General features: G+C 53.7%; 7 protein-coding genes across 7 annotated transcripts; 1 reads left to right on the top strand and 6 right to left on the bottom strand.

Moving 5' to 3' along the window:
• Positions 1-32: 32 nt before the first annotated feature.
• Positions 33-815, bottom strand: CLUP02_14392 (uncharacterized protein; the record flags this gene model as incomplete). The annotated part of the gene is made up of 2 exons (XM_049293321.1): positions 33-154; positions 221-815. The coding sequence occupies 2 exons, from the start codon at positions 813-815 to the stop codon at positions 33-35; spliced, it is 717 nt and encodes a 238-aa protein (XP_049150467.1).
• Positions 816-854: 39 nt separating this feature from the next.
• CLUP02_14391 (uncharacterized protein) lies at positions 855-2,997 on the bottom strand (the record flags this gene model as incomplete). The annotated part of the gene is made up of 11 exons (XM_049293320.1): positions 855-983; positions 1,037-1,150; positions 1,215-1,271; positions 1,349-1,424; positions 1,487-1,551; positions 1,650-1,850; positions 1,905-1,978; positions 2,046-2,167; positions 2,223-2,264; positions 2,379-2,753; positions 2,918-2,997. 11 exons carry the CDS (start codon positions 2,995-2,997, stop codon positions 855-857), a joined length of 1,335 nt encoding a protein of 444 aa, XP_049150466.1.
• Positions 2,998-3,358: 361 nt separating this feature from the next.
• CLUP02_14390 (uncharacterized protein) lies at positions 3,359-3,679 on the bottom strand (the record flags this gene model as incomplete). Its single annotated transcript, XM_049293319.1, has 1 exon — positions 3,359-3,679. The coding sequence occupies one exon, from the start codon at positions 3,677-3,679 to the stop codon at positions 3,359-3,361; it is 321 nt and encodes a 106-aa protein (XP_049150465.1).
• A 352-nt stretch (positions 3,680-4,031) lies between these two features.
• Positions 4,032-4,763, bottom strand: CLUP02_14389 (uncharacterized protein; the record flags this gene model as incomplete). The annotated part of the gene is made up of 1 exon (XM_049293318.1): positions 4,032-4,763. The coding sequence occupies one exon, from the start codon at positions 4,761-4,763 to the stop codon at positions 4,032-4,034; it is 732 nt and encodes a 243-aa protein (XP_049150464.1).
• Positions 4,764-6,297: 1,534 nt separating this feature from the next.
• CLUP02_14388 (LysM domain-containing protein) lies at positions 6,298-6,876 on the bottom strand (the record flags this gene model as incomplete). Its single annotated transcript, XM_049293317.1, has 1 exon — positions 6,298-6,876. One exon carries the CDS (start codon positions 6,874-6,876, stop codon positions 6,298-6,300), a length of 579 nt encoding a protein of 192 aa, XP_049150463.1.
• A 1,867-nt stretch (positions 6,877-8,743) lies between these two features.
• On the top strand, positions 8,744-10,687 carry CLUP02_14387 (fungal cellulose binding domain-containing protein; the record flags this gene model as incomplete). Its single annotated transcript, XM_049293316.1, has 8 exons — positions 8,744-8,908; positions 8,980-9,172; positions 9,233-9,553; positions 9,614-9,743; positions 9,797-10,156; positions 10,226-10,260; positions 10,315-10,404; positions 10,485-10,687. 8 exons carry the CDS (start codon positions 8,744-8,746, stop codon positions 10,685-10,687), a joined length of 1,497 nt encoding a protein of 498 aa, XP_049150462.1.
• A 319-nt stretch (positions 10,688-11,006) lies between these two features.
• On the bottom strand, positions 11,007-11,870 carry CLUP02_14386 (short-chain dehydrogenase; the record flags this gene model as incomplete). The annotated part of the gene is made up of 1 exon (XM_049293315.1): positions 11,007-11,870. The coding sequence occupies one exon, from the start codon at positions 11,868-11,870 to the stop codon at positions 11,007-11,009; it is 864 nt and encodes a 287-aa protein (XP_049150461.1).
• Positions 11,871-12,304: the final 434 nt, after the last annotated feature.

The following is a 12,304-nucleotide window of genomic DNA, read 5'->3' as shown; positions in this document are numbered from 1 at the left end:
AGATCATTACAATATAGTTATAGTTAACGGCTCTATGCCGCCTTGGCTTGCGCCTGTGCTTCTTCGACAAACTTCTCCACCTCTTTCTGTGCCTCTGCGGCCTTCTTAGCACCTTCGAAATCCGGCATTACTTTTGCTTCATGACCCAGAGCCACTGTGAAACATGTCAGTGGAATTGTCCTCTTACTTAACGGGCAGGGACCGCGGGGGAGTAACTCACATCTGTCAAAGAGAAAGTAGGAGGTGACGAGGAGGATGGGCATGGCCACCATGGTCGCGGTCCACTTCCTCGCCGCCGTGCCGTACGCTTTCCGGTATTCCTTGCTGTTCGGGTTCAGCTTGGGACGGGCGTCCGCCTCTGGGGCGCGGGGCGGAGAGGGTGTGGGTGCGTAGGGCCGGATGGGGGCTGCTGCTGGCGTCGCCGCTGCCGCTGCCGCTGCCGCTGCCGCTGCCGCTACAGTGGGAGCCGGTTTCGGGGTGGACGCCGTCGGGGTTGTCGTGGGAGAGCTTGTTGTGGGCGCGGGACTTGGGACTGAGGTGGGCGTCTTCGGGGCAGCGGCAGCAGCAGCAGCAGCCTTCTTGCTAGCAGCAGAGGTGCTCACGCTCTTCTTCGTCGTGGTCGTGGTCTTCTTCGCGGCAGTGGTGGTGGACTTTGTAGCGGTAGCCGGCGCAGCGGCGGCCGTCGTCTTCGCGGCGCGGGTGGCATAGCATCGCTGGGCAAAGAACCCCGCGCGAGAGGCCGGGGCCGAGGGGTTGGCGGCGACTGCGCGCCAGGTGGTGCTCGCTAGAGCTCGGGGGAGGGCCATTGAGTTCATTGTCGAGGGTTTCTCCGTTATATCAGCGGAAAAATGGTATTAGAAGATGGTTGACTTGAAGGTTGTAAAGCGCTTCAGTTCAGGTACGGTCGAAAAAATTGTGTGCGTGACAAGCTCGTGACTGGAGGAATTTTGCGCCTCGACGAGCGTAGAGTCATATCGAGCCTTCTTGCGGTAGCGTCGACAGGGATTGGGTGACGATTTGCGAATGCGCCGTCAACAGATCGACATCTGGATGGTGGGATGCGACTTTGGCTTGGCTCGTCCAGCGCGTTCGCGTCGTGATGGTTCATGCGCTGGAAATTGGCAGGTGGGTTGAATACCGTGGACAGCCGCTGACAGCCGAGGAACAGACATCCCCGATGCTGCCAGATGGTCATAGATAAGGTGGATAGATACCTTCACGATGGCCCCACTTGTCAAATGATTGAGGTAGAGCTTCTTTTCTGGTGCTCTCTTTTTTTGATAGTCGTCATAGCTCCGAGCTCTTTTCCCTAAAGCTATCATAACCTCGACCAACTCTCACTTCGTACCATTTCAATACCTGTTCGTATGGCTCCGGTTCTGTCATTACGCGGATAATCATCTGCCACGAAAGACCGGCTCATTCTTCAGTCCTGTCCTGGCTTGCACACTGAGAAGGTCACAGATGGTCTTGAAATGTATTGCACCTTATGATAAGGACGCTGCAATACGTTTTGACGGGGGACCGCCCATCAAAACACCCTCCAAAGAACTAAACGCTTGACAGAGACAGCCAAGAAGCACAAAGGAGCTCACATTCACGTCTTAGAGCCGGCGGATCCAGCATCATGAAGGGTTGAGGCTGCTCACCACGTCACCGGTGGCTATGAGAACTACCAGCACCTTGAAATGGTTGACCGCTACCGTTGCATCTTCAACAGGGCAAGTACCACAACGAGAGTACAACTCATGACGGGGGAAATTGTTCGACATGGAAGCAGACGAAGTCCCAACTTTCGGGGTATGGTAGCCAGGCTTCACAGATGAAGGCCACCATTTAGTTTGCAGCTGCTAGCCTCAAGTCCAGTGAATTGGGCAGTACTCTTTTACACGCAGCCATGTCACGAACAGACTGTATAGCAGTATGTAATCATGGCCGCGTTGCACTAACAAAGCAATTGTCTTGCCGAGCACCAATGCTGGGAAAGAGGAGAGTTTGGCGGCCGGTATGGAACAACTTACGACATGATGGAGTTGTGGTCTGACGAGAACGATTTATAGGACAACTCGGGCAGTTTGCATAGAGTCTTTGGCAGATGTGGACCAGTCCGACCTGCATGAATGCCTGCTCGTCAACGGTCAGAGACACCAAGTGGCTCTCCTCGGAGCTACAAACCTGTAGGTGCCCGCCGCATTTGCATTGTCGGGCAGATCATTGGGCACCAGGGAACGATCTCAGATGGGTAGATGGGGGGCAAAAAGCATCTCAAGTGTCTGGTGTTCGACCCCCCAAAGTTATCCAGCTTCGCAAAACGCCGTGTATTCGACTAGACGGTCGAGTCTTTCGGTTTTCGTTTCGTTCGCAATGCCAAGAGATACATGATGGACGGTCGGCTTTCTTCGATTGTGGCGTGCCCAACGTTCAACCAGTGTTGGCAATCCTCGGGAGTTCGCCATCGATCGTTTACGAGAGCATGCACGCGGGAATGCAAGCGCATTGCAGAGTTGCCTCGAGGCTCGGAAAGAGGGCGGTGGTCCAGGAACGAAAATGGAACGAGATCGCGTCGAAATCGATCAATCCCTGGTCCTAAACCTCCGGACAAGTGTGCGGGCGGTGCCGTGCCGATAAGTGCAGATGCAGATGCGGTCGCGATTTTGCATGGTGAGCGGCAGAGAAAAGAAGACAAGATGAGGCCACAAACAGGTCGATGGCAATTCGCTTCGGCGGCTAATTCAATCACATCGGGCCGCTCCCTGCAACCCTTCTTTTTTTGTTCTCCGAAACAACAGTAATGTTGTATTGTTGTATCGCCCAACGGGCAATGACGAAAAGAATTGGGGAATTCCAATGCAGCATGGGAAAGGGGGAAACGAAAGGGTACTGTCAAGTGCAAAACCCCGCCCGTGGGAGGTGAGACAGTGCTTTCTTGCGTTCGCGGTCGTTCATCATGGCCTGATTATCTGCAGATTGGGGTGGCAGCGAGATGCAAGCATCCATGCCCACCACCAAATGTGTGAAACTACGGCTTTCCTGTGGCGGCACGCATCGATTAAACCGTACAGCGAGTGCTGTTGAGTAATTACTGTTGCGAGTTGGGTCATTGGCGACACATAGCATTGCACCCACAGGCGGGACAATATGAAGTTTAACTGCTTTGTTTGTTATTGTTTGTTGCTGTGTCTTCTATGAGATATCTAATGCATCCTCTATATCTCTAGAGCCAGATGTGGTATCATCTTTCCGTTGTATCCTCCACTCTTCTCCTCAGCTTATCCAGCTGGCACAAGTGTATACACGGTGTTTGCATAAGTCTCAACCCCCTCACACCTTCACCCTCAACATCCAAGACATCACTCATCTACTTGGTGTTGTTGAAGCGGTCAATGCCGTTCTTGATCCTCTTGTCGAGGCCCTTTGCCATCCTCTCGAGGGGCAGCCTATTGTCGATGCGGCGGACCATGTTGGAGACGGGAGGCTCGACGCGCTTGATGCCCCTCTCGGCGGCGGGCGTGAAGTAGGAGAGGTTGCGCTCCCAGCGGGGCGCCCACTTTGTCGTCTGGGAGGCGAGGCGCTGCTCGGCGCCGGGGAGCATGAGGTAGATGGGGAGGAAGGCGCCGACGGTGGCGACGCCGTAGCAGAGGGTCTCTGTGGACTTTGCGGCGGAGATACGGGGGGCCATTTTGTGTATGTGTATGTGTTTGTGTTTGTATGTGTGGATGGGAGTGAAGCAACTTTACTAGTTGGTGATGTATAAAGCCGCTGTTGTTGCGGTTTGGCTTGTGATAGGTATATGTCCTTCCAAGCTGATGATGGGTTGGATGGAACGAGATGAGATGATTCGATGAGATAGAAAGACAAGTCACACAAGATCAAAAGCCACGGAAGAGGAGGCAGATGTCCTCTTCTTAAAGGGATCCCTCTCTCTATGGCCCTTCAGGGGCACCGCCTCGAGGGTTTCTGTTGTTCCCGTCCTGAGCGTGCGGGGTAAGACAGATCATCCACGCGTGACTTGGTCTATCCATACGTCGCCGTCACAGCCCAAGGTTGCCAGATGAAAGGAAGGGGGTGTGAGTGAGTGTGTGTGTTTGGGGGGCGGATGAGGATGTTTGACTGGTGGAAGGGGGGGTAACCCCAAGCAGCCAAAAGTACATCAAGGCGAGGGAGACCTTACCAAGGGGAGAGAAGCGCACAAACACTGGCGCCGAATTGTGATGGTGCCCCGTGTGTGAGAGGAGGAGGAGGAGTGTGAGCAACACAAGCAGCATGAGCCAGAGGCAAGGCAGGGGTGAGAGGCGAGAGGCGAGAAGTGAGAGAGAGTGAGAGAGACAGAGCAAAGTAAATGGTAGGCCCAGCCGCCTGGTGCAACGCTGCGACGTGGAGGGTGGGCAGATGAGTGACGCAAGCATGGGCTGGTATCGCATTGAACAGAGACAATTCAGAGACCATTCTCTGGCTGAGAGATGCCCAACTCCAAGGAGTTGCTCTCCGAAGAACATGCCACATGAGAAGCGAACAAGCAGTTGAATCTGGCCACAGCGAGACGAGTCTGGCGCGATGGAGAGAAGCGCACAGAGACGAAGCCTGAAGAAAAGTGAAGCAGGAAGACACAAACGGCAGACCCTGACCGACCGTGCCGCGTTTTCCCCAGACTTTCTCGGTGCACACACATTCACCATACATACATACATACATACATACTGGTAGAACCTTGGACTCTGCTGAAGACGGAAAAGGAGGGCATGAGGCCACCCCACACGAACCATCCAGGGCCAGCCATGTTTATCTTGCAGTCTGTGTCCTTTCGGATTGTTCACTTGTTTGCTTTTACAATTCCTCACTTTATAAACTCTCTCACTTCCATCGCATGAACAGTCTCTACCAAGAGCTGTGTCGGACTATGTTGCCCTGCTCACTCACCTGTCTACACACCGACGGATAGCGGGGACAGAACAGGGGGTACCAGGCAAACACTCCACTGAAAGTAGGAAGATGAGCAGCGCCGGAGACGGGAAGGGAGGGGGCCTCGAGCCTGGAGGGCAGACGGGCACGACGGGGAAGCAACGCAAGAGGAGAGGGGCACGAATGGGGGGAAAGGGAATTGCAGCGACGGGGAGCCGTGCTGTGGGGCGAAGTGGAGACCCGCTCAGTGGGTGCTCCACAGCGTCCCACTTCCCCAGACGCTGTAATTCTGGGGAAAGGGCAGCGCTAAACCCTTCCAACGTACGAGCACCAGAGAAAGCCCCTCTCCTTGTTACGAATTGCACCTTCCGAGTAGGTTAGCAGCCTCTCAGTCCCCTTTTCGCCCCCTCAGTGGGCACGATACCCGTCGGCAACCAGCGTATCACCGTTGGTCCACCCTGTAAGATTTGCTTCCTTGACAATGTCTTTCCAATTGATCTCAATTAACGCGAGAAACACTGAGAGATTGAGGTTTCATCGCCGCCGTATCTAGTTTCGTGCAATTCTTATCTAGGTGGTCCCCTTTCGACTAGAATTGGCCATCAAAAGCGGCGACGCCAGGCACACGACCACCGCCAAATAACCACTACAAGCGGAGCTGAGACGGGAATGTCTGGGGAAGAGTCCGGTACTTGGTGCAAGGTGCCCGACAGTGGGCCCGGGTATGCGCCGGTACATCCGAAAGATGTAGCTTCTCCAGCCCGTCCTAACAAATACGGCTCAGCCCCCAGCCCTCGCACCGAATCGGGTCAAGCGGCAAACTCCCTTCCTGCCCTTGGCAAAAGTAAGTATGTACATACGCAGTACTCCGTAGTGCCCCTCGGGCCTGCTAACCTGGGGAAGCTCCGCTCACGATGTCCAAAATGGCTTGGGCTCTGCGGATGCGATAAGCCTTCCTTATCCAGCCTGCCCTGTCCCAGGTTAAGGTACTTGCATGTGATGGTGAGTGCCTGGCGACTTGCTTCTCGATGCCTAACCAACATGTCTAGCAATCCAACGTCGTGTCTTGTTGTTTCTTATCCAAGTATCACAGGCTGCATCACTTTTCTCAATCTCAGAGCATCGTGTCGATTCCACGAAGCTAACGTTCAATGGCAGCGCAGGCCACAATCTAGCCCTCCGCGGTCCACACCTCTCAGAGACCAGTCTGAGAAGCCAGCGTCGAGCTCGACCAAATCTAACCATGAAAACCCAGAAACAAACTAACGTACCAAGGATAAGAGGTACAAGAACAAAACGACAAAAAATGAGTATTCCTCCTTGACGGGGTATCCAGCAGCAAGCGTATATCCGCAATCCTCCTTCCAAAGAGAACGCCGTCCTACTAACCCAACGACCTTACCCTAGGGTAGGCATGCAAATAAAGCTCCCAGGAATCAGCTTATCGCAATCCAACCCCTCGTTCGCCTTGAGCAAATCCTCAATCGTCATCTTCTGGCCCTCGGCAATAGCCCAACACGTATTCCCAATCTCAATCTTATACGGCACCGCCAGCCCACCGCACTGCGGCACCGCAACCTCTTCCTCCTCCGCCCCGCCCGAAGACGACGACGGCGTACGGTAAAGCCACCACGTCAAAACGAGCAGGAAAGGCCCAATCAGCACAAAGAAATTGAGAAGCGGCCTCATCTCGTGCCTCCACCCTTTTCTGTCGTCCCACGGGTTCCGTCGTCGGTTGAGCTCGCCGCCGCCGCCGCCCGGCATAAAGGGCTCGGCTTCTTCGGCGCCCACGGCGGCGTTGGACGAGGCGCCCGAGACTTGGGTGAGTTGGCCGTATTGAGCGCCGGGCGCGCCTTCCCAGTAGCTTCCGTCTGCGTCCTGGTAGGTGTAGATTTGGGTGTCGGCGTCGTAGCCTACGCGGCGCATGCCGTGCGGGAGACGTTCCTCGTCTGTGTCGAGATGGGAGAAGCGTGACATTTTGGTGGTGGGTTACTGGAGAGGCCTTGTAGATAGTGATGGGATTGAGACAGGTCGGTGTATCGTGACGACAGGGGGGCAATAAGTAAGTATGTATTGGGCAGGTAGTATTTAGAGTTGTCAAACGTCGTTTCGGTCAGAGGATAAAATAAGAAAGAATTGGATTGTAATGTGGAAATGGGCAGCGGGACAGCACCATAGAGTAGGACGGAGGATGGAGGCAGCTCAGGGGCTGATGATCCAGTTGAGGCTGTGCACACCGCGTCATCGTCCCGCTTCTCGTCTTATGTCATCAGGGTCCGAGTGTGGCGCTAAGCTGTCCCCGCAAACTGGGCCGTGCACCTTCCCGTCTTCCCGCGTCAGCAGAAGGAAACACCACGACACCTTTCTTCCTTCCTTGAGCATCCCGTCGTCTTTTTGATAACATCGTTTGTGTATTAATGCTGTCGACGATGGGCTTTCTTCAAATTTGTTGGGGACACAAGCAAGAAGGATGAGTCATTCAATTGACTGAGATACATTTAGGCAAATGAAGAAGTTATGTTCTAGATCATGTAAGAATAACACACTTAAGCATAACGCCGGTCAACCCCAAAAATAGTTCACCACCGGTGTGACTACATCTCTTGGTGCTTATGCTGGGTTTGAGCTCGTAACTTCTGGTGAGATCGTAGCTTGATTTTCTGATATATATATATGTATATATATGTATGTAAGAGGCTCGCCTCCAACCGCCCTGCCAAACAGCAGTTTGACCTGGCCTCACAAGCCTGTGGTGCGCCTGCTGCCGTTGGTGACAGCAATCGAGTCGAGGAGGGACATATGCCCTGCTCGTGTATTCTAGTCAGGTGCGTATTCGTTATGCACTCAGCTGGTTGGGAAAGTAATTGGATAAAGTTTGGCAGGCACTTTCGCATAGGCCTTCTCTAACGACCACTTTGCCGTTCATCACCGGTCGGTTAGTGAGAAGCATAGGTGAAAAGATATAAAAGCGGAGGTATGCGTACTCGGGTTCATTGATTATAAGAGATAATGATGTCCACTCATATTGGGAAAGTTGAACTCCAGCTTCTCCAAAACATCTACCGGCCTTGTGCTTTTTAGATCCAATTAAGTAGGTTTGTGCAATTCCCTGAATTGTCGAATCTGGGCTAAGAATTAAGCACAAGAGACTTACAAACAATAACATTTTTCTCTGGAAGCCGGATTTTCGGCTTGTTTCTCCTGCTAACTACCTAAGACAAATGGCACTTTGTGCTCTCAATCGAGTCCGTTGGAGACGACTATCGGCGTGGCCAATGTCCATTAGCGGGGTCAACGCCGGCGAGTTTGTTCGAATGCGGGCTGCGGCGGACGACGCTCCGCCGTTGCAGCCCCATACGTCGAGGCGGAACTTACACCAAGAAAGGCAACCTGCCTCATTCTTGTTTTTTCCTTTAATTTTCTTTGCTTTACGGAATAGCTAGACCAGAATGTCTCGCCACTGGCCTCGCTATCGCTTCTCATCACATACGGCGATTGACCAATTACTATGGTGGCTGTCAATAAACCTCTTCACCACTTACACGCTGAGATAACCGCGTAGTGGATCGACGGGATTCGCAACCGTAGATCGTGGGTGTCTGGTTCCCGGTAGTCCCGTCTGGAGCATCCATTATGTCCGTCCAAAGCATGCAACACGACGCAGAAACTTAGCTGTACCGGCCCCGTCGGCCCACCCGTCACCAGAGCTGAACTGAATCCTACATCTGTCTGCCCGTTCCTGCGGCCCTGCCCCTCCACATCGTCCCCTTCCCAGATATCCATCCCCTCGATTTGCGGAGCAGACTAGTCCATAGTCGATCCAGGGACCCAGGCTCCATGAGACATGGGCATATCCGCCCGTGTTCCCGAGACGCCATTGATGGAATTTCAGATGTCTCTACACGACAAGCCTCTCTTGAAGAGGGGGCGCCATGGAAGACGTCGATCCGGCGAGGCGGTTCCGGATATTGACAGCTCTATTGAAGCGGAGTCGGGCTCTGGAACCCTCGTGAATACAAATATGGGTGACCATCCCACCGGTTCGACACAAAAGAAACACCAGTCTATCTCTCCTTATAGTCACCGCCCATCATCGACCGAATCTTCAAGATGAAGTCCGCAGTCGCTGGTGCCCTCGCCCTCGCGGCCGCCGTCTCAGCACAAGCGCCCCTATATGGCCAATGCGGGGGCCAGGGCTGGACTGGGGCAACGACCTGCGTTTCCGGGTCAGTCTGCACGTACAGCAACCAGTGGTACTCGCAGTGTCTGCCCGGTATGTTTCTCTCCAATAAGCTTTGCTACGAGAAACCAAAAGATTGACCAACATGACCAGGCTCCGCCGCGACGACGACTTCCCGGTCCAGCACCCTCGCGACCTCGACCCGCGCGGCAACCACCTCGTCCGTCGGCGCAACGTCCCGGACGTCCTCGGCCACGACCCCGCCCAGCACCGGCTTCCCCAAGGCCGTCGGCACCAAGTTCAGCATCGACGGCGTGGCGAAGTACTACCCCGGTACCAACTGCTACTGGTGCAGTTTCCTCACCAACGCGGCCGATGTGGACCTTGTCCTGGGTCATCTCAAGACCTCTGGTCTCCGGATCCTTCGTATTTGGGGTTTCAACGACGTCAACACGATTCCCCAGTATGATAACTGTATGAAGCATTCCCAAGCTTTCTTAGGGTTCGTCTTGTAGGAAGCTAATGATTGAACAGGGTTCCAGTACCTGAGTGCGTCGGGTTCGCAAATCAACACTGGCGAGAACGGTCTCGGACGCCTGGACACCGTCGTCGCTTCAGCTGAGAAGAACGGCATCAAGCTCATCATCAACTTTGTCAACAACTGGTAAGTTGCTCCCCCAAACACCCCTTCAAGGCACCTATCTGATGCAGTCCCAGGAACGACTATGGCGGAATCAACGCCTACGTCAACGCCTTCGGAGGCGACCACAACGGCTGGTACACCAACACGGCGGCCCAGACGCAGTACCTCAAGTACGTCCAGACCGTGGTCAACCGGTACAAGGCCTCGCCCGCCATCTTCGCGTGGGAGCTGGCCAACGAGCCCCGCTGCCAGGGCTGCGCGACCTCCGTCATCTACAACTGGGCAAAGTCCACGTCGGCCTACGTCAAGTCACTGGATCCTAACCACATGGTGACGCTCGGTGATGAGGGTATGGGTCTGCCTGGAGACACTTCGTACCCCTATCAGTATGGTGAGGGAACGGATTGGGTTGGTTTGCTGAACATTACTACCTTGTATGTTGCCCCCCCCGAATATGGTCTCCGTGGTGGTGGCTGTGATGCTGATGTTTGATCTGTGTTTAGGGACTTTGGGACGTTCCACCTCTATCCTAACTCATGTTAGTCCACCTGCAATAACGAGGTATCATCGAAAGGTCACTGACGTGTTATAGGGAGCGTTGGATACGACACTGGCGCCAAGTGGGTAGCCGACCACGCAAAGGCCTGCGTTGCCGCAAACAAGCCCTGCTTCTTTGAAGAATGTAAGTCATAACCTAGATGCAGAAACTTCGTGAAGAAGCATGTGAGGTGAACTAAACTGATTCAAATCTTCAAACCACAGACGGCGCGCCATCCGACCACTGCACGATCGAGAGACCATGGCAGATCGCCTCGGTCGCCACCGCGGGCATGGCCGGCGACGCTTTCTGGCAGCTGGGAGATACCATTAGCACCGGACAGTCGCACAATGACGGTAACACCATTTACTACGGTACCGACGAGTGGACTTGCTTGGTCACCAACCACGTCGCCGAGACCAATTAGATGTGGCAATTTGGTTCTTGTGGCAAGAGATGGCGCTTGTCCTCTATAGCAGAGTTGCTGAATTCTAGCTGAATCCGTAAATAGCCTTCAGTTCGTTGTATATATTGAGCGAGGAATTTGAGAAGTTTGAAGTTCTTGCGAAGAGCGAAGCTGCCTACTTTATGAGAAGAATCCGTGCTTATATCTCAAGAATGAGATCCATTCTATTCAAGAGGTTGTAATTATAAGCCATGGTACAAGTGCCTTTACATATCTTTGTGTCAAAAATACGAATAGAACAGCCATAAAACCCTGCCCAAGCTAGGAACCCCTCATATACCTAAGCCTCTTTAATATTCGTCCTCAAAAGATCCTTCTCGACGATAACATCCTTCCACGAAAGCAACTCGAGGACATCCAAATTCACACACACCATCCGCCCATTCAGAAACGCCGCCTCCTCCGAAGCACTCCACACGACAAAGTCTCCCGCTAATTTCCCGTCCGTCATCTTCCGCTTCCGTCCAGACTTGACCAGCAAGGCCGTCTGCACTGCGCCAGGGTGAACAGAGATAACGCACGCCTCGGACGCCGGGACATCGTCCGTAAGAACCTGCGCCAGGCGCAGCATGGCAGCTTTACTCGCGCCGTAGCTGCTCACACCGGGGATATGAAATTCATACGCGACCTTCGTATTAATGTTGATTATAACCCCAGGCTTCTCGTCCTCCGCCCCAGTCCGCAAGCCTCTGCGATGGCGGAGGTACGTCTGCGTCATAAGCGCCGTTCTAAACACATTAGTCGTGAACCCCTGCCACCAATCCTTCAAATCCACGTCGACGAAGCTCACTGGCTCGGAGAGGTACCCGGCATTATTAACAAGAACATCGGGGGAGCGGTCTAGGCTTGCAAAGAGGGATGCTACGTGGTCTGGGGAAGAGATGCTTCCCACGTGGAGGGAGAATTCTAGGTCGGGGAACTCTGCGCGGAGGGCGGCTGCTGTCTGGTGGAGGGTGGACTCGGTGCGGCCGGTGAGGATGAGTTTTGCGGCGTTGGCTTGGGCGAAGCTGCGGGCCGTGGATGCGCCTATGCCGGAGCCGCCTCCGGTTATGAGGATTGTTTGGTTGGTGAATTGGGTACGGAGGATGTTAGGGGAGATTTCGGGGTAGGATTCGTAGTGTTCTGTCTTGATGAAGGATGCCATGGTGATGGGGTGGCTGTATGATGTGGCTTTCTTTTCTGCAAAGAAAAGAAATAGAACGATGATGTGTTTATGGCGATCTATTTCCGGGGAGTGTTTCTTGGAGAAAGCGCACTACCTGGCCTGCTGGGTAGAAGATATCGACTTCATACTTGACCAAAATCCTTTCAAGGAACGGAACGCAGGTATACTCGTCTCACTTGATGTTCACTTAAAGTTGTGGCTTACCAACACAGTAGCTACGTCCTCCAGCCTTTAGAGCAGCATACAATAGGATGGATCACTACAATGGGAATGCTAAGACGGCGTTTCCAGAAGCTCAAGACTGTAGCTCTCGGACTGTCGGAAAGTAAACTGCAACGTGGTTTTGAGTCGCACTCGCGATTCTACACAGCAAGTGGCGTCGAGGTTGAGGAGGTCCGAAGGGAGGTCCATGT

The sequence above is a fragment of the Colletotrichum lupini genome, chromosome 7 (assembly GCF_023278565.1).
Source record: "Colletotrichum lupini chromosome 7, complete sequence".
Taxonomy (NCBI): Eukaryota; Fungi; Ascomycota; class Sordariomycetes; order Glomerellales; family Glomerellaceae; genus Colletotrichum; species Colletotrichum lupini.
This window is presented reverse-complemented; position numbering and strand designations above follow the sequence as displayed.